General features: G+C 39.8%; 1 protein-coding gene across 6 annotated transcripts in view; it reads left to right on the top strand.

The window, feature by feature from the left end:
• Positions 1-21,260, top strand: part of BICC1 (BicC family RNA binding protein 1) — a 305,047-nt gene that overhangs the window by 99,161 nt on the left and 184,626 nt on the right. For 5 of the 6 annotated variants that reach the window (XM_032608321.1, XM_032608323.1, XM_032608322.1 and 2 more), the window contains exon 2: positions 4,919-4,965. In XM_032608321.1, coding sequence (XP_032464212.1) covers positions 4,919-4,965 — 47 coding nt within the window. Of the gene's footprint in view, positions 1-4,918; positions 4,966-6,110; positions 6,334-21,260 lie in introns of those variants that run through there. The other variant, XM_032608324.1, reaches the window with a different exon arrangement.

Here is a 21,260-nt window from a genome sequence, read left to right on the forward strand (position 1 = left end):
TGTAGTTCTTCTTGCTTCTGCTGTCTGCCCTCTCCAGTTCTCTTTTTATTAACTCTCCTTCAAAATCATTTCATCTAATTTAATCCTGGGTAGTCTTCCTGTTCCTCTCTTGCTCTCCTGACCTGTTCTGTCCAAAATACTGGCCATAAGTCACCTGTGCACTTGCTGGTCTTGGTGGGTCTCCTGGGGAGGCAGGGGGCAGCTTTTTTCTTTCCTCAGTGCTTCGTCTAGTTTTAGTTGCTCACAGGGTGCTACGTGCAGAGGCCTCGCCTCCAGCGCTTCAGACCAGAGTTCCTCTTGCAAAATGGCTGCACCCCACACTGAAGTTCAAGATGGCCTCTTCACAGATTTGAAGAGTTATTTCTCAATTAGTTTGTGTAATTTGAATTTGGTTTTTGTCTTGCTCAAATTCCACAAGGGTGAAAAAAACCCATTGCTTTTCAAAGGAATGTTTAAAGATATTCCATACTATATTTTAAATATGAAATACATAGCTCTTGTGTTTTTAGATTTGGCTGTGTAAAGAAAGCACCAGATGTTATGGAAAAGCATTTCATAATGAATTTAAAGAAGTTTCCATTTGCCCTGCGAAGAACTGAAAATCGAGCTTTTTTCCCCCATCTTTAATTCAGTAATTAACTAGACTTTCCCTGTAGTTTGGGAGACTGTAATAGTTTACACCTGTTTCAACTTTTGCTGTTTTTATTGGCCGTGGGTTTTGCCATCCCGTATTTCTTATGAAGCAAAAATATGAAATAAAATAGGGTAAAGCATTGGAGAAATTATAATAAACATAAAAAATGAATTGTTCAGCTTAAAATATGAAATGCTTTACCTGCACAATGCATGAAGCCATGTTTCAGTAGTATTGAAGTAATTTATTCCTGGAGTTCTGTGTCATGAAAATAAAGACAGTTGCTTTCATTGGCAGGAATAATCCAGGGTTTTTACAATCAAACAATTAACTTTTGGAACATCAGGCAGAAGTCATGTTGTAAAGACAGTTAGAAAAAGCCTGCTAAATCGTTATGTGTGTGTTTATGTTACTGTGAGTAAAAAAGATGAGGGTGTATCAGTGTATAAGAATGAAGGCTCGATAGAACTGTTCTACCACAGAATACAATCAGACTTCAAAGGTCAGGGAACGCCATGACATCAAGTATGGGTTGGCTCATTCCACAGGTGATGTTTCCCCCTCCAAACATAATAAAAAGAAAACCATTGGGTCAAGAAATTACCATGCCTCCTATTTTTTCTTGCAATCCAACTCTCAAATGGCCTCCCTGGTAGCACGCTTTCTTCTTTAGTTGTAACAGTAGCTACCCAGCTCTAGTGTTGAGTTAAGAGTAAAATGACTAGCTCTTTAGTGCGTTGTCCAGAATAAGAATAGCTAAATTAAATTTCTAATACGTTTAATTTGGATAGAGTTGTGAATGTGGAAAGATCTTAGGGAGAGTTGTTTCTAGAACCGAATTTTAATTCTGTCTTGATCCCACTCGTTGGGTGGCTTTGAATATATTGGCCAAGGTTGTAAGTCGAATGAAGGTCTATATTGCCTATTTTGAGTCACCAGCGTGGGACTTAAATATTTGTGGAATGAAAGTGAACTTCTCTTTCTTTTCTGGGTCTGTAGAATGAACATCTTATATTCCTAAGTTTATACTGAGAAAGAGATACTCCACAAACCTCCTCCCTCCCAGTCTCTCACTACTTCAAGCGGAGTTGATATTTTAATACTGAGGAATTTAGAGTAAGTTTGAGAATGGAACTCTCAAATGTGAGCTCAGAAGGATCCCTCTTGGGGAGGGCAGATAATACTTCTGGTGAAATGTTGCTCTCCCTTGATTGGCTTCTGTGGCCTTGGTAGCTTTGTTTGGGTGGAGTCAGTAAAAGCTGTGCAGGAGACCCAGCAACCTGGGAATGAGGTAAGCCTGCTCCCAGCAAGGACTGATGACAGACTCACCACGGTTTGCACTGGAGACAGTGGCTACCCAAGGGTCCCACCAGAGGCTTTTACCAGGTCCTTGTGGGCTTGGGAAATGGACATGTCTCAGGATTTAGGGGAAAATCAGGCTCAGATTTGGAGTTTCTTGTGCATAAACATTTGGAATGAAAAAAGCCAGAGATTTTTGGTGTCAACGAGTGTGCCATCTCTGGCTCCCTATCCTCCTGTTCCCCCTCAGATGATAAGGTTGCTAAAGGTACAGGTTTCCGGTTAAGTTTTAGATGTTTTTCTGGGAACATAATTATAATTTGGGTCTAACTAAGGAAGTTCCCCCCGTTTTGTTCATCCAGGGATTGAAAGGCCATTCTATGAAGTCTGTTTAGCTGGACTTGGCATGAAGGGGCATTTCAAGGTTGTGACATAATGCGTTTGTCATGAGCAAAATAAGTGTCTAAAGGAAGTTTCTGTAATAAAACGTTAATTGTATCATGAAATTTAAACTGATGAATTTTAATTTGTGAAGAGGTTCCCTGTGGGTGAAGGGGTGTTTTTCTGCCTTGCTTGATAGGCCTTTGAAAATACCTTTGATTCTAAAATTTCTCTTTAAAGAAGAGTTCCTTCAATGTCACTAGAATTTTTTTTCCCAATCTTTGTGCCCTAGTATGCAATTTTCATTGCCAAGCAATTGTGTCATCGGGCAGGGGTGCCTTTAAGCTATTTTTGGCTTTAGAGATAAAGCCAGCCCAAGAGGTAGCTGAGTTGAAGTGCCCCCAAGGCATTTGTGTCATCAGGTTAGGGTGCCGACCTTTTATCTTCCTGGCCCCTCTGGCTAGGACCAACCAAGTTTGCCAGTTTATTTAGAAAGAGTGAGCTTTGTGTATCTTGTTGTTCGAAATTGCTTTTTATGGTCTTTCAAAAGCTTTACTTTTGGTGTATTTCTGAGTTGGAGTGAAAATCATAAGTTTTAGAGTTAACTACAAAGAATCTGTCTGTGGAAGTGTGTGACTCAAATGCTCACATCGGTTCCTGTGCTTCAGTTCATGCTGTTGATGATGTGGTCATTGTGCAAAGAGTAAAGTTAAAATGGTATTGGAATTGTGCGTTCGTTCCCTTTTGCTGCTGTAACAAATCACAAGTATAGTGGCTTACAGCAACATAAATTTATTTTCTTACTGTTCTGGAGGTCAGAAGTCAGAAATGTGTTTCATTGGGCTACACCAAGGTGTTGGCAGGGCTGCACTTCCCCCAAAGACTGTAGGGGAGAATCCATTTCCTTGCCTTTGCCAGCTTCTGGAGGGCGCCTGTATTTCTTGGCTTGTGACCCCTTTGTCCACCTTCAAAGCCAGCAGTGTAGCATCTCTGTATCTTTTAATGCTCTGACCCTCTCCTTTTGCCATCACATGTCCTTCTTTCTCCCTCTGCTTCTGTTGTCACATTGCCTTCTTGGACTCTGACCTTCATGCTCCCTTCTTAAAAGGGCCCCTTGTGATTACAGTGGGTCCACCTGAATAATTCAGGATACACCTCCCACCGCCAGACCCTTAATTTAATCACACCTGCAAAATGCCTTCTGCACATGTAAGGTAATATATTCACAGGTTCCAGGGATGAGAATGTGACATCATTGAGGGGCTATTTAGCTGCCACATATTAGAATACAGTTTTTAATTTATTATTTCTTTCTAGCTCTTGTTTTCATACATTTCCCCAAACTCTCTTTGGAAATCACAGAAACATGTACTCTGCTCTGTTTTTTAAATGAAAACATGTCAATAAAAATACACGTTTTTACAAAATTATAGAAGATATCTTACATTTAACTGTGAAATTAAAGTTGGTGACAAAAGAATTTAGACGTTAATACTTACTACTTTTTGAGGGCGGAGAGGATTTCTTTGAATTTTGAATTCTCTACTTAACGGAATGTCTGCCACACTTACTGGGTCTTTAATAATTTTAGCAAGTGCCCTTGTTACACACACACACACACACACACACACACACACTCGTGCACCTACAGGCAGGCCCGTTGACGGTATCGCCCACTAGGTGTTTGGGGTACCACGGTCTTCCGGGTTTCAATTTCCAGAAGTTCTTGATCCTGCTTGTGTCTCTGTCCTGGGCAGGGAGGGAACTCTTCCACCCTGTGCCTGAATCTGAGACCTGGTGTTTGCCTTCTGAAAGGTGCAATTTGATGCTATTGCAAGCAAGATGCCCTTAGCTCTTTGTTCCTGTCTCTCCACAGATTAAAAAGAAAATGTTCACAGAACCGTAAAACTTTTGCGCGTAAAGAACTGGGTTTGTCCTTTATTTATAGGCTACCATTCAGATATGAAAACGATTGTTCAAATGCAATGACCTTCACATTAATCTCAGGTGAAATTTTGTCGTCTGGGACCTTCACCAAGACTTTTTAACTCCCTTGTTGTTTTGTCTCTCTCTTTGTAAATGTGAATAAAGAAGTGAGTTAAAGTGTAGTGTGTGATGCCAGCTGAAATCCAAGTAGATTATACAGTCATTGCAAAGCATAAAACTGAAATTGCTCTGAGTAGGCCTTGTCAGATGAGCCATCACTTGAAAAGGCAACCTCACGCCTGGGACTGATTACAGACAGGAGGTGCTCACAGCACTACAGCTGATTCTACTGGTAGTTGCATTTGTTCATGTATGTAGTTCCTTGACTATGAGAAAACAAGATTACTTTCATCTATGTGTGAAAATAGAGACTTGTGAGGCTTTCAGACAAGAAAATGGAGTGTGAAGTTATCTAAAGATGTCTGATTGATTGGATTAGTATTTTATTCTGTATCCATTTTGCATTACAGATGAGGCCTACCGACAGGCACTGAGCTTTGGGGGAGCAAGGCTGGTACCTTGTTTACCTTTATATTCTCATACCTGATACTCGAGAGTTTTTTGAATACATAGATTGAAAAATGAAACTATTTTAAATGTATACATTTTTATTTACAGCTGCTGCTGAAGGAAAAGGCAAAAGTGGGGAAGACTTTTTTCAGAAGGTAAGTCACTTTTTACTCGTGCCTTGGCGATAATTAAGGAGAAATGTACCTGTCTCAGCAGCTACACTAGAAGCCCCTGAAAGCGCCCCTTCCATAGGAAGGAGAGTAGGTTTTGATAAGATAGCTGGAGATGCTTGGGGCAAGGAAGGGGTGGTAGGCTGTTTGGGACAAGGAAAGGGTGGTAGGCTGTTTGGGGTGTAACCATTCGAAGGTGCCTCCTTCTAGGCAAATTTAATGAAGTTTTCCCTTGGAGGCAAGGAGGCAGTGAGGGCTGCCAGATCTGCTGCCCAGATTATCTTCTTTACCGCCTGTTTCCTCCTTCCCCAAACACATACCTGACCTGGGGGGCTGGAGAGAAGGAGTCCCTCACAGCTTCTTCACTTCTGGTAAGCCTGACCATGGGCGACGTAATAAAATTGTCAAAAGATGCACCATTTAGACCGCTTGCTCGCAGCTGGTAACCAAGTCCATTCTGTCCCCAGCTGCCCTCCGTAAGTTCTGACCTTCAGTGAAGCCAGCCTGGCCAGTCTTAGAGGGAAATAGGAACTGATGGAAAATGATTTGAGATAGTGTGGAGAGCAGTTGATGAGTTCTGGTTAGCTCTATTTGAAAATAAGTGTTTTATGTAAGGGAAGATGTCTGTCTTTTCAAAGAAATTGACTCGAGTCCTCCTCCTTCTTTGTTTTGTTCAGTTGAATTTATTTGTGTGTTTGTTGTTGGTTTCCAGAAGGCATGTGTGTGGGAAGAGATAACACAGTTTGTCCCAGAGTGAAATACAGCAGCAACTACGGATGAGGTTAAATATCACTGTAGAGGGTCATCAAACTTTTGGAAAACACCTGTGTGACCAGATGTGGCTTTTACAGCCCTCCTCATTCTCTTGTCTTCTGTGTGAGCTGCACTTTTTTTTTTTGGGTCAACTTCATCATTCATCTGCATTCTCTTCCAAGGATATTGAAAGCGAATATTTTCAGAGCTGATACTGGCATTGCCATTTCTTCATTCTGAAAATATTTGTTTACCACCTGCTGTGTTGTGCAACGCACTGGAAAGACCAAAATGAGCAAGGCGTAGTCCCGGCCCTAAAGGAATTAGTCTGGTGTTTGATGATAAAGCCACATAAATAGCAGGAAAGTCTGGGCCGTACAGGATTAAGCACTTGACTGGGACTTGAGGAGATTCAAAAGGACTTGTTGAGGTCTTTAGAAGAGTAGAAATTAGCCAAGTGGAGGTAGGCTTGGGTGGGTGGGAAGGGCATTCTAGGTGAAGAAACAGAATGGAAAAAGGCTCAGATGTGGAAGCATTCACGCAGCATTCATACTTCAAACATTTGGCTGGCATATGACATCGGAGAGTTCATAGTGCAAGGTGAGGTGTACTATCCTATATGATGAGCTACCTTCTTTGTTTGGGCGGCCTTTCTTAAAGGGATTTAAATTTTAAAAATTTAAAAGTGCTGTGCTGGCCAAATAGAATGTGCCAGACCACAGTTTTCCACCCCTGCTCTTTAGGCTCATGCTGTTGAAGTTTATGTACTATGTCTGAATCCGCCTTCCTTGGCATTATCTGACGTTGGTTCATGTCCAACTTGTACTCAGTACTTGGGCAATTCAGAATACTCTGCTTTTAGCTGGGGCAGGCTTGCCACAAGGGGAAGAAAAGAGAAGACAAATAGCAGAAATCGCAGATTTGCCTTGGGTTGGCTGTGGTGGCACAAACAGATGCAATCTATGGAAGGATTTTTGTTTCTTTTTTTCCTGTTTCTGAGTTCTTCTTTAACTTGCAAAGAGATGTAAAAAGCAGCCTGTTCAGCTTTGTGTGACTCAGACATTTTAAAACCTGAATCGAAACACAGTGTATGTGGTCATAAAGGACCTTCATTCTTAGAAGATTTGCTAATATTTATCACTCTTTGCAGAGCCATATATACATTCCAGCAGTTTAAATGGAAACACATGTTTGAATCCAGGAACATGTGTGCATCCCACAAACTGTGAGTTGGAATCATAGATTACATTCTTGGTCGCAGGTTAATGAAGCCTCTGACTAAATGGAGTACTTTTTAATCTCCTCATTTTCTTCTTTTGTTCAATAAAGTATCTTCCTGATCGACAAGTGTCAATATAAGATTTGGATACTTACCCTGGAAAAAACCCTGCAGCTTACTAAGAGGCAAGCATCCCAAATTTCAGAAAAGTAATTTTCAGTGTTTTGACCAGACAGAAGTAGACATTATGGTCTGTCTCCAGTAGAATGAAGGAGCAGAGAGGTATTGAATTCTCCTCCAGGAACTTTCTTCTAGTCACACATCTTCCATTAAAATTAATGGCATTTGGGGAAACATTTGGGAACAGAAAATAAACCACATTGCTGGTCATTAGCATGTTCGAAAAAATGCTTTTCTTCTCCCAGGGAAATGTAAATATGAAGGTTCTATATGCTTATTATTAGAATATATTTTGGTTTTTTACTCTGGAGTGTGTATCACAAACCAAAATTAGAATCTCTCTTTGAGCTGAGTTTAAAATTTGACTATCCTGACTTTAAAAATATCTAAGTCTGGAAGGATACCTCCTGGATTCATACTGCCTCTCCCTAAGGAGAGGATTGGAAGAGGAGGATGAGACTTGTATATGTTACTTTGGTTTTTTTGGACCATCAAAATATATGTAAAATCACTACTGGGATCATCAAATGTATTGTCTCAAATTTGGAGCTATGATTTGCAGTTGTTCAGTTTACTGTACGCTTAGACTTCTCCCAGGTGTCACACTTATTGTTTCAGAGATCTCCCTGGTTTTCTGTATACTGTTTTACTGTATGTGTTTAAAATGTTTTATTTCCACTGATATTCTATTAGGGTAAAAGACTAACCTGTTACAGCAGATAATGCCAACAATATCGTGCCTTAAAGAACAGTTCTTTAAAATTAGAAGCATCATAAAAATTCGAAAATAGGGGAATGGTTGAGTAAATTTTGGTGTATTCACATCATGAAATTATATGCAATGTTTAAAAAAAACTAAGTAAATCTTTACCCATTGACACAGAAAGATACTTGCAGTGTATTGCTGAATCAGAAATGTAGATAGTATGATTTCTGTTTTGCAAAATACATATAAAAACAAGATAAAATATAGGTCTGAAATGGTACACATTTCAGATAAATAAAACCATCAACAGAGATCACACCTTTTTATTTTGTCCTTTCCACATAGTACAATTTTTAAGTAAGTGTGTACATCTTTTGTAAAATTTTTAATGAAACAATAACAAAAAGGAAAAAAAAAGAACAGTTCTTTATTTTACTTTCATGTAACATTCTAAGGAGAATGTTTGGTAGGTGGCATTGTCCCATGCTGTCAGTGAGAGACCCAGATTCCTTCTAAGACAGAGACCTGCTGTTCCCTAAGGCACAATCTCATCTGTATGGTTAAAACTGGGTCATCACCATGGCCAGATGGGAGCTGGTGAGAAGGAGGAAGTGTGCCGTGGTCTTAAGGCAGGTCAGGTCTGGGTCTGGCATGTGTCAGTTGTTCTCACGTTCTCCTGGAGAAAACTCCTGTATGATGAGGCCTTATGTAACTGCAGTCATAGGGGTGGGAGGAGGAGCATCTGGAGGAAATACTGATTTTGCAAGTGCTCTTTACCAAAAGACAGATTAAGGAAAAACGAATGTGGTCGGAGGGTAATATCTCTGTGTGTTAAGCCTTTGAAACGTTTTGTATTATGTTTTGGGGCTGCTCTAAAAATTTGTACCACAAATTGAGTGGCTTCCACACTAAAAATGGGTTGTCTCACCTTTCTGGAGGCTGGAAGTCCAGGATCAAGGTGTGGACAGGGTTGGTTTTTTCCTAGGGCTGCGAGAGAGAATCTGGTCCACGCCCCTCTCCTGGCTCCTGGAGGTTTGCTTGCCGTCTTTGGTGTTCGTGGCTTGTAGAAGCATCGTCCCCGTCTCTGCCTTCTTCACATGGCGTTCTCCTTGTGTGTGTCTTGCTGTGTCCAAACATCCTCTTTTTATAAGGACACCAGTCCTATTGGATTAGGGCTCACTCTAATGATTTCATCTCTCTAATTACATCTGCAGTGACCCTGTTTCCAAATAAGGTCGCATTTGAGGTACTGGTGGTTAGGATTTCAACATACGAATTCTGGGGGACACAATTCAACTACTAATACCTTTTAATGGAGGAAATAAAGTTTGTAGAACATTTACTATAATTAGAAAAATTTGGTAGAATTTTTATGTTTTGATACTCAATTTGATCTATGGATTTTAACTTCCTAGTCATTTGTACTAAATCGTTTTCTTTCCTTATAGCAAGTCATTTTTAAGTTGTCTATAACAAATACACAATTAACATGCAAGAAAGAAAAAAAATCTACTTAGTCATCCCACCTTTGAAGGAGAACTACTATTTATACACCCTTAGTCCTTCTTTCTATGTATATTAAAAATGTAAAGTGCTTTTTAATATTCTCTTATTGGCTGATGAGATTACAAATTAGACTCTTTGTATTGGATACATCCCAAATGTTTTTCTATGTTGAAATTTGCAAGTTCTCCAGTAATTGTACTTTTTATTCTTTGGCTCTAGCTATATTTACAAAAGGAGGGAATGGATACAACTATTGCTGTTCTCTCTAGTTCTTTGTCCACTTCTCATGGAACCTTAATTGAAACACATGGAAATGATCTGCCAAGAGTTTTACAGTTCTTTGGCCAGTTGTTCATGGCTTACTCACTGTCTGTCCTGTTTCCTTTAATCACTTCGTTTTTTCTTTCTCTTGTGAAATGACTACTTTTTTTATTTCTCTTGTGAAATGACTATGGCGAGATCTTGGAGGGGAAAATGTGTTACAGTGTATTAGGTGGGGATGAGTAAAGTGATTGTATTACAAATGTGATTCATCAAAGCAAAATGCTTTAGGAATCTCGAATCCCAATGGCTGAAGAAGAGAAAATTCATTCAGCATCATAATTGATGAAAGCCAAGTTTTCCATCACATTGGGTTATATACATCGTTTCACCACAAAGTACACATCCCATATTTTAAAGTAGGGATATTTTATACCCTTAAAATATTTCAGTTTAGAAAAGTGACCTTTAAACTGTGGTTTTTCAGAAGAGCTTATCACTAAGACTAATATAAATAAGAAACTGATGGTTTATGTGGTATATTTTTATTACCCTCAAGCTCATCTTGTTAGGCAAATAGATTTCTTTTGTCATTTTGAGACTGGAAGGTAGCAAGTGTTGTCTTCTGGGGTAAATTGCTTGGAGGAATATCTGTCTCCCTTTGTACCTCAAAATGAGTGCATTAGTTGGTCTTAGATGGGGACCATTTGAATCTTTTTATTGGAGGAGGGAGGCAGAAATCTCTAAGTATAATTGCTTCTCCTTCCTCCACTGACCATGATTTTGTATAGGTTGAATGGCTCATAGTCCTCTGGTCATAGAAATAAGTTTTGATTTAATTATTTAAAAGTGAATTCACTTCATTATAGCCCATGATATACTTTCTCTAGCACTGAGTCTCTATGCTTAAACATTTAAAATCAAGTTTGATTTAAATGAAATTAGGATATTTAAGGTTTTAATCTCAGTATGTGTTTCAGTAGGTAATATATTCACGTGGCTCACAATTCAGACGTTCCAAAAGGACGTGTATATACAGTGAAGAGTGTTTGATGTCACAGTTCTGAAGATGGGCTCAGGAGGCTGCAGAATGAGTGTTGATTTTGATTCTAGACTTAAATGTTGTCACCACTGGATGTCATCACAAACGGACAGTTAGGCCTTAAAGCCAACATTCAGGGACCCTGGGTTCTTATTTCTGATGACAGTGTTATGGACTTGAGCATAAGTTTCATTGAGAGAGTCTGTGATCGCTGTTTTCTTCTACAACTGGCTAAATAGGGGTAACTGGCACGTACAAGACTTAGAAAAAATGGACAACCCCCCAAACAGGTTATTCTGGTCATCTCTTAATTATATTTATTTTTAAAAATTAATTAATTAATTTTTTTTTTTTTTGCGGTATGCGGGCCTCTCACTGTTGTGGCCTTCTCCCGTTGCCGGAGCACAGGCTCCGGATGCGCAGGCTCAGCGGCCATGGCTCACGGGCCCAGTCACTCCGCGGCATGTGGGATCTTCCCGGACTGGGGCATGAACCCGTGTCCCCCGCATCGGCAGGCAGACTCTCAACCACTGCGCCACCAGGGAAGCCCTAAAAATTAATTTTTATTGGAGTATAGTTGATTTACAGTGTTGTGTTAGTTTCTACCGTACAGCAAAGTGAATCAGTTATACAGATACATATATCTGCTCTTTTTTAGATTTTTTTTCTCATATGGTTATCTTTCAGAAAGTTGTTAAGGGTAAGAATCTGTCCTGTTTTTATATCTTCTGATTTGCTCTGTGTCTTCCATCAGAGTTGAGCAGATAAGGGTTAGTGAGAAAAGATTAAGAAAAAGACTGTCTTAAGTGATTTGCTCATTCTCTCTTTTTCTTTTCTAAGTTCTGTCTTTGTGTTGACTTGAATATGGGTGTCAAGCCATATTCTCGAGCATGTTGTACAGTCACCTGTTGAGTTCTGTCATCATATCAGGTACTTGGCTTTTCTTTCGGCAGTCATTTCACACAACTGCTTTATGAAAACCACATTTGCTGTTTTATTCCTCTTTCTGCCTCCATGGAGGTAGGGGATGTCATTGGGGTTCCTTTAAACTGTGTGTTTGATGGCAGTGAATATACCCTAGTTGCTATTATGATTTTTTAAAGTGAATAATAATAGTTAATTTAAATGAATACCCTATGAAAGTTTAGTCATTACTGGTTTAAATGTCTCTTGAACCCAAACTCAAACCATTGGATCATGTGGAAAATCACATTGAGTTTATGATTGGATTATTATGTAGGCCTTAAAAAATCATGTAAACATTACTAGGGCAGAAATTATTCCAGAATGTTAAGTGTCTGTCTCAGTGATGAGATTATGGTTGATTTGTATTCTTTCTCTATACTTATTATGCAGTGAACCCCTATTATTTTTAAAAGCAAGATTAATCATCACCACCACCTCACGGAGAGAAACAGACCGTAATGGCTAAAGTAGGTTGAGGTTGCCCATGAATGCATAAATTATTGCCAATTTGTAGAACATAAAGTATTTTGTTGAAAGAAGTGTAAAAGGTCATTTGTTTCTGCCACCCATGACGTACGGAAGTTCCTTCTGTATCTTCTACAACAGGTATAAAGACAGTTCAGGTTTCAGATGTATATACAAGGCTGATTTTTAGTCAGTGCTGATTTTCAGAAAATTTCCCCCTTTCTTTTCATCCATGTGATCCTCTTGTTTTGCCATTTGGAGGTATAAAAATTTTTTCGAAGATATTTTTTTTTTTTGTAAAATCTGTATGTCTTCTTTTTTTCAGACTAAAGATATTTAGATTTTATTTATCATATAACTCAATTTTCAGATCCCTTACCATTCTATTCACTTTCAGGAGCAAGATTTTACAGGTGGCAACAATATCTGGGTACAGTATTTTGGGTATAGCCTGATGAGTACGGCTATAGTGAGGCCATGATATCCATGATACGGATGTGATCCAGAAGCAGCTAAAGATTATATAATTTTCAGGCACTGTCAATTGGTCACAGATGTGAAGAATTGGCTTTTTTTTGTTGTTGTTTTTTTTTTGGCCATTCTTCATCCAACTGAAGAGGAATGTTTGGCTCCAACTGTCATTACTAGGTATATAATATACATTAAGGATGCTAGAATCCTGACTGGCAGGTTCAAGCCCACTTATAGATAGCTCACAGGCTCTGTCACTCTAAACTCTTGACCTGCCATTTGGCCTGGAGACCATGTGGCAGTTAAGGTGTGGCCAGAACATGAAAGTGTGGGAAGCATCCCTTTGAAAGAGTTCACCTGGTTCTGGGACTGTGCAGTCGGAACTCCTGCGTGATTTTCTTTCTTCATTATGGACTTCACAAGGTTACCTGGGAAAAGGACTCAGCCACAGCCTGACAGCCCATAATAAAATGATGGGGCCAGTGCAGTGACTTTTAGTGTGACTCCAGTGAATGCTGTGACATTTAGTAAAGAGCTTTAAGCTTTACTGCTTTAAAATGGGTTTACAGAAGAATTAGTACGTTTAAAAATTGGGTGTGGTGGTTATGTCCTTTTCTTCTAGACAAGGATCTGAATAGTATTGGATTGATTTTTTTTCAAGGTCAGAGACCTAGTTGGTGGCAGCCAGGACCTGAAGAGTGCTTTTCTGACTTTGACTGTTGTTCATAAAATATAAATCATTTTCTGTAAATCGGTGATTATCATGCCCTCTTGGGTGGACTGTGCTCCTATACTGAGAAAAGTTCTGTCTAAAGCTGTAAGTTTTGCTGAGTAGGACTCTGAATTAGAGTCATTGTGGTGCATTAGAGGGACAGCCCAAGGGCTGAAGCAAATTAGTACAGTAAAATAAATGGTATGGATTTTGTTAGTCCTTTATATGTTGTTTAAACAGTCAGATTTCCAAATCATATTAAGGTTGGTTGGTCTGATATTTCACTATTTTATTTTTTCCAGGAGAGTTGTGATAGTGGCTTATTGTCATCTCATGAATCAATACTTTCTTCAATTTAGGAACTCTTGCTGTTTTTTAAAGAATAGCCTTTTGCTTGATGGAGTTTAAAATTTTTGCATTTTATTTAGACAAAATAGATTGCTTTAGAATTTGTACTTTGGCTAATTCAACTCTTACCTTTTGTCTCTGAATAATGCCTTTAAATTTATGGACTTTGTCATTTATGTGATTATATGCCTGCCTTTCCACATACCCTCCCATGAAAAAAGGAGAGGAGCCAGGTGTGTTTTGCATCACCTGTTTCCCTGCTCTTCCAGCCACAGCTGACAGGCCTAGATGTGGCACCAGACCCAATGAGGAACCTTCTGTAGACACTGGCCACGACCTGTGTGACTGGCTCTGAAAACTCACTGAGTGAGACTTGTCTCTAACAAATTGGGGAAGCTAAGACCTAGAGTGGTAGTGGCGACGCGGGAGGGAAAGGTCGTGGTGTCGGGTGGGGTCGGGGAGAAGCCAGGGGTGACCGTGTGGGCCACGGGAAAATGCTGGGGTCACAGGGAGAAGCAGCTGTGAGTCAGCAGAAGAAACCCATCCACAGAAGGGAACATGGAACAACAACAACAACCAAAAAAAAAAAGAGCGAGAGAGCGAGAGAACGAGAGCGAGAGAGAGCGAGAGAACGAGAGCGAGAGAACGAGAGCGAGAGAGCGCGCGAGAGCGCGTGAGAGAGCGAGCGATAGGGAAGCAGATATGCCAGAAGTGAGCAATGCCTCTTGGGGGAGCTGGAACAGTTTGTGGTGCTTCTCAAGTTTGGCTCAGTAGGTGCTTTTGCAAACTTCTTCCCTTCTCTTGATATGCTTGAGAAACTTTGGTGTCTGTGTGTAGTATAGTTTAGCCCCTCGATGAGTATCTCAAATTAAGTTATATCGTTAAAGGAGCAGTGCTCCCTAGACAAGACATAAGACATTCTCCCCAAATGGGTCATTAAAATATGTATACAGCAGCACATATATATATATATGAATTCTATTCAGAGAAAATGTTCATCATATACTGGTATAGTATATTTTCATGTTTTGCAACATATATACCACAGTGTATTGTAAAACACGAAAATATACCATACCAGTATATGATGAACACTCTTTCTGAATAAAATTCATATATATGTGTGTATATATATGTGTTTGTATATATACATATATATATGTTGTGTGTGTGTGTGTGTGTGTGTGTGTGTGTGTATGAATAGTATTCTTATTCAGGGTGTGTTTCTTTTTGCTCGTCAGTTGCCAGCATTATTCAAGGAATCATAAGGTCATAATTGCTGTTAATATCTTCAGTGGAAAAAGCTTGTGCTGGCCTTATTTTCCAAAAAGATTTAGCTGCGGGCTTTTATTGTACGTTTTAGGATTTCCTCCTTCTCCTTGCACATTGGCACTAATATATTGTTTTAGTCAGTGTTATGCTTTTTGTGGGAAGTTTGTAGTCAGCCAACGTGAGGAGGGGTTAGTACAGCATACAACATTTTCTGTTTTTCTTAGTAGTGGTTAGGGAGAACACTTTGTTACTCTTTCCCTCTTTAAGTAACATGATCCTTGAATTAAATTATTAAATATCCTGAATGTTACTCTCTTATTTTGTATGTTCAGCGTTGTGGATTGTCCCAAACTAGTTCTTTTGCAGGTTTTTATTTCTTTGGAGGCAAGTTCCTTCTTGAAAGGAGCTGCTTTTTGTCACTTTAAGACGTGAAAAAATGGATTTCATTACCGTTTTTTCCCCCCTTGGTGAAATCAAAATGATTTAGGATAAGTGTATAAGTATGTCTTTCCTTCCTTAGCATTTATTACCATTAGTACTCTTGTCATTCTAGATTATCATTCAGTCATTCAGATTTTCTGCTTCTTAATAGTTAAAGTGATGACGATTGGGAATGAAGGAATTTAGCCAGAGATGAAACCAACTACAGGCAAATATAGAGGCTTCTGTGTTTCCTTCTCAGTTTTCTTTCTTGAGTTTTCCATCAATTACTTTTTTGAGAGAGAGAGAGAGAGAAAAAAACAAAAACAAAAACCCAGCTTCAATTCCCATGTGGCTGTTTACTTTGGAGTTGCCAAGAAACCTTAATCCCATGTGAATAAGAAAACTTTAAACTCAGTTAGCTTGGAGTTGTTTTCTTAAATAGAACTTCCTCCTGTTATATTTGTCTATGGGATTTCCAAGACAATTGTCCAAATCCATGTGTAAGTCAATAGGAGATGCTGTTTGAGAAGCTCTGTGGCATGGTCCTTAGGTTGGTAGGTTGGGAGAGCCTAAATATTTCCTGGTTTCGGCCAGTATGTTGAGAGGGAGTTATTAACAAGATTGAAGAAATAGTATATTTTAGTATTTATTTGGAACATGGATGTTGTGTTTCTTCTCATTTGTGAGGACCACTTCACTTTGGCATCCCTCTCACACATTGAAAATATGGTGTGCTAGGACTTCCCTGGTGGCGCAGTGGTTAAGAATCCGCCTGCCAATGCAGGGGACACGGGTTCGAGCCCTGGTCCAGGAAGGTCCCACATGCCGTGGAGCAACTAAGCCCGCGAGCCACAAATATTGAGCCTGCGTGCCACAACTACTGAAGCCTGCATGCCTAGAGCCCATGCTCCGCAACAAGAGAAGCCACCACAATGAGAAGCCTGCGCACCACAACGAAGAGTAGCCCCCGCTCGTCGCAACTAGAGAAAAGCATGCGCACAGCAACGAAGACCCAACGCAGCCAAAAAAATAAATGAGTAAAAAGAAAATGTGGCGTGCTACCTCATGCTCTGTCAATCTGGAAACTCTGTCTTCTAGTTTCATGGGAATACTAAAGAAGAAATAATTTCTACCTTCAGAGAGCTTTCAAGCAGAAGGAGAAAGATGTTTATAAGAAAGGGTTAGAATGAATGATGAAGTACACAGGCTTTACAGAGATGCCAAGGAGGCCATTCATGAGACACTTACCACCCTTCCTGTGAGCTATACACTGTGCAGGTGCAGGATCGTGGAGGGGAAATGGGCAACATCTGGTCCCTGTCCTCAAAGCGGTCACACTCTAAAGGAGAAGTGGCACGGAAGTGCCACCCAGGGTGGCGAGAGCATGTAACAGAGGAAACAGAAGGAGTGATTTGTTCTCCTGTGAGGCATCAAGAAAGGCTACCCTCAGGAGAAAATGTTGGAGCAGGAATTTGAGGGAAAGGTAACACATGATTAGTATGTTGGGTAAGATTAGGTCAGGCTTTGTGGAAGAGTTTCTGAGCAGAGAGCAGGGTTGAGATTAGGTTAAGATGTCTTCTAGACCTGTGATAAAGTGACCTAAATGTCTTAATGGAGGCAAGATGGAAAGGCATTCCTCACGGAAAGAACCCCCTGAGTGCCTTTGCAAAGGCAAAATAAGAGACAGTGGAGAGTGCTTTTCTGTCCTGTGGCCTAGAAAACAAATGAGTTAAAAGTGATATATATCATTATATCATCTTTTTCTGAGCTAATTACTCAGAGTCAAGTGGACGGTTGAGAGGATGAATAGAAGGTTTGGAAATCCAGATTAAATTTAGGAGATCATACTGTTTGTATTCACTGTCTACTGAAAGATGATGAGAATTAAAGACGATAGCCAGGGTAACCAAACATTTTGTGTTATAGCTTGTTTTGCAGCTTCTGACTTCTTTGTTAAGTGCTGGCTTTAGGGATGTATTATTACTTTTTTCTTCCCTCTACTTTCTTGGAGGAAAAATGCATTCCCAGGAAGATTAACTTTTAACTATGCTTTGAAACATGAGTTTTCAACTGTTGTAATACCTTCATTGCATTTTGGACGATAAAACTTCCAAGTTTGGAATGATGGCTATAAAATAAATAGCATCGTTTGACTAAGTCCCAAACCTTCTACGATAGGCAGTTTTTTTAAAAATGTATTTTCCAGGAGGACAGTTGAAAATTTTGGCTTTGCAGTTTACTCCTGGCTGTGTTTCATGGGAATCAGACTAAAACTTCTGAGACCAATGATTCCAATTTGGCAAATAATAGAAAATTTGGTTCTATTCAAAATTAAAGCTTCTCTTAAAGAAATTGTTGGCTATCAACCATTTAGCATGTTCTAGTGTTAGCCTTAAACCACCATTATACAATGATTGAACACGTACAGAGAAGGCCAAGAATATTCGAGATCCAGTATTGTATGCAGAATAAATATAGCCAAGCCTCATTTTTTCAGGGCAAGGTTTTCTAACTGAAAGAAGTGGAATTCATGTTCCCTTTCCCATTTCCCTAACTCTACCATGAACCATTTTAGAGTTAGTAAATTCTTAATCTACAGCAGTATCCTTAACCCTCATTGGTGTAGGTTTGCCTGTGGATCTTTTAAAAGCTATTGGTGTCCAAACTAGAGATTCTGATTTAATTGTTCTAGAAGTAAAGCTTGAGCATTATTATTATTTTTTAAACTGCCCAAGTGACTTAAATATGCAGCCAAGGTTTGGAACCACTGATACAGCATGTGGGCAAGTGCAGAGAGAAATTCTAAATTTGTGCTGGTCTCTAATGCTGATTAAAAGGAAGGAATTGTATATATTTTGCGTGCGTTTGTGTCAATTATGAACGGATTTCACTTTCTGTTGAGTTTCATTCTCTTAGGACTAAGTGTTCCGTGGTACGATTTCCAAAAGGATATACTGTGGAACACTAGTTCTGTATTATGTTAATAAATACGGTACTTTTATAAGTTCCATGATTAGGTAAGTTTGAGGAATGCTGTTATATACAGTTAAAAAAGGCTCTTTCCTTCAGAACTGCTTGCAGCCACTAATGTGTTAGTTATTTGCATTTTGTGAATTTGTTAGAGGAATATATATTATGCAGCACTTCATAAAACTGTTTGATCATTTTTTTTCCTTTTGGTGACAAGATAGTCTGTAGAATTAAACAGTCAGTGAATTTTTTAGAAATTCCTTTTTTTCCCACTGACCAAGATTTGTGTTAGGGCTGGACGTGATGCACTTATACAACGGAGACTTTCTTAAAAAGTGTATTTCCTCAGTGAGCCTCATGATAGGGGGAAGAGTGTAAATCATTGCAGAGTACATGATTCTTTCCTAAAACACAACTGTTATCATTTGATAACCGTGCTCAGAATTTTTTAACATCTTTCCATTGCCTCCCAGATAAAGCTTAAATGTCTTTAAGCTTTGGCATTGAACGTTCATTACAGTCTGGTTCCTTCCTGCTTATTGACCTTTGTCTTCCAGTGTTCCTTAAACCAACCCCCTGGTATCAACCAGTGGGATCCCCAAGCCGTGATCATTCCTGACTTTTGTGGCTGGAGATAAAAATATCTACCCACCTAGAAAGTCTTTTTCTCACCTTGATCTCTGACCCTTTCCAGTTGTATAGCTAAAAGTCCCACCATTCTGTGGCATGTTCCGGGCTGACCCAGCCTCCGTGGACAGTTTTCATTTCTTTATACGTTACACATCTGCATCACTTTGGATTTTATTAAAAAGTTAATTTTCTGGTGGTGGTGTTCTGTTCTTTGGAGTTGATATACTAATAGTCCAACTAGTTTCTGACTTCTGAATTGAGAGAGTCAAGTATTTTGGGGTCTAACCCATTGGTCTCTGTGCATGGTTGGGGCTAAGTAACTTCTTAGAATCATGTTATTGTAGGACTGAAAGGGACCTTAAGAGATTTTCTAGTTTAGCATAGAAATGAAGAAAGACCTAGAGAATTTAGGTTCTTTGTCCAAGTCATATAACTTTCTAATTGTTGAAGCTGGAGAGGAAACCCAAGTCACTCTTCTTTTCACTGCACTGACAGTTTATATCTTTTTTAAAAATCCATGTGCTCTTTCAAGAAAAAATCTCATGGCCTTCTTTCTTGTTAATGGCAAAACAGTAAATATCATTACTTAATACAGATCAAAGTAATGAGAGAAAGTGCTGTCTTGTTCATCACTCTTCCAGCCTACCCCCAAATTTTGATGCTTTGGAGGTTCTTAGGGAACACTTGTTTGAGATGGTGTTTAGGAAGCTGCGTTTTTAAACCCTGGATGTCCCGGAGGTGATTACAGTGTGCATTCCTTATACCATCTCCTGCTTATCCCTTCCTCCCTTTCCTGATGCTGTGCCCTCATTCTGAATCAATCAGTGCAGGAAACAAATAACAGATGTCAATATTATGAAGAACACTAAACTAGGTACCATGAGATCTGAGTTCAAGTCCCAGTGCAGTCACCAATGATGAAATCTTATGCAAGTCATTTGGTTGTTGAGACAAGTACTCAGTTAAAAATGGAGACAGTTCCTCGTAGAATTAGTGTTAAGATCAGTTGAATATGAGCAATTTCAAATTGGTTGAAATTGAAAAGCTTTGAGCAAATGTGAGAGATGATGGGATTCTTCTGAGACCCTTCCATGTCAGTGCTTGCATCTCTGAGGTTGAGGGAAGCCTGCAGGGCTTTATTGTTTTAGGATGGGACCCCTTGTTTTTATTATTGTTATTTTTTTGGCCATGCCACAGCTTGTGGGATCTTAGTTCCCTGACCAGGGATTGAACCTGGGCCCATGGCAGTGAAATCAAGGAGTCCTAACCAGTGGACCACCAGGGAATTCCTGGGATGGGACCTCATGTTTTTAATTGCTTGGGGCAAAAACTACACACACATCTATAATATCGTTGGTAACTCTTTTCAGTTTAGAATTGAGTGATAGTAACTTTTATTGGGGGATACTACTTTCTGGATTCTTACGTTGAGAAAAGATCCCATTTGTTGGTTTGTTTTTTTATTGAACTATGTTAAATTTTCTTGGTATTTGACAGTAAAAATATTTTCTTCCTTAGTGACTTCCTTTTTCTTGAGGTGGTGTTGATGGTGTTAAGTGCTCATGCAATGGAATAGTTTGCACTATTAGAAATCCTAGTCCTCCTTTGTTATGGGATGGAGAATTGTTAGGGAATGATGGCCTGTGGCTGGGTGAGGTTTGCTACCAATAAAGAATCATCAGGGCTTCCCTGGTGGCACAGTGGTTGAGAGTCCGCCTGCCGATGCAGGGGACACGGGTTCGTGCCCCGGTCCGGGAAGATCCCATATGCCGCAGAGCAACTAGGCCCACATGCCGCAGAGCAACTAGGCCCGTGAGCCACAACTATTGAGCCTGCGTGTCTGGAGCCTGTGCTCTGCAACAAGGGAGGCCGCGACAGTGAGAGGCCCGCGCACCACAATGAAGAGTGGCGCCCACTCGCTGCAACTAGAGAAAGCCCTCGCATAGAAGCGAAGACCCAACACACCCAAAAATAAAAAAAAAAAAAAGAATCATCAGGGCAAATCGAAGTTTCATTTTGGATGAAAAAATACTTCTGTTCTGCTTGGCAGGAGAGGATAAAAAGAAAATCCAAGCAACTTTTTGATTCAGGGGCTGCCAGTTCTCTCTGGGTGCAAGGAACGTTTCATGTCTCAGCTGCAAGAATTTGCCATTTTGGTTTAGATGTGCATTGTCTTCCCTCCTCATGGCTGCTCTGCTTGCAGCTTGTGGCTTCGTGGCTCTTGGCTCTGAGCCATGAGAGTCCTCTGAAGACCACTCATGAACTTTTTCTACAGCCTGTTGGCCTCTTGGTAGGGGTAGTGGGAGCCATGCATCATGATTGTTTTGAAAGATTTATTGAATATTGAATGTGGGAC

This window comes from Phocoena sinus, chromosome 16, assembly GCF_008692025.1.
Source record: "Phocoena sinus isolate mPhoSin1 chromosome 16, mPhoSin1.pri, whole genome shotgun sequence".
Lineage (NCBI taxonomy): Eukaryota > Metazoa > Chordata > Mammalia > Artiodactyla > Phocoenidae > Phocoena > Phocoena sinus.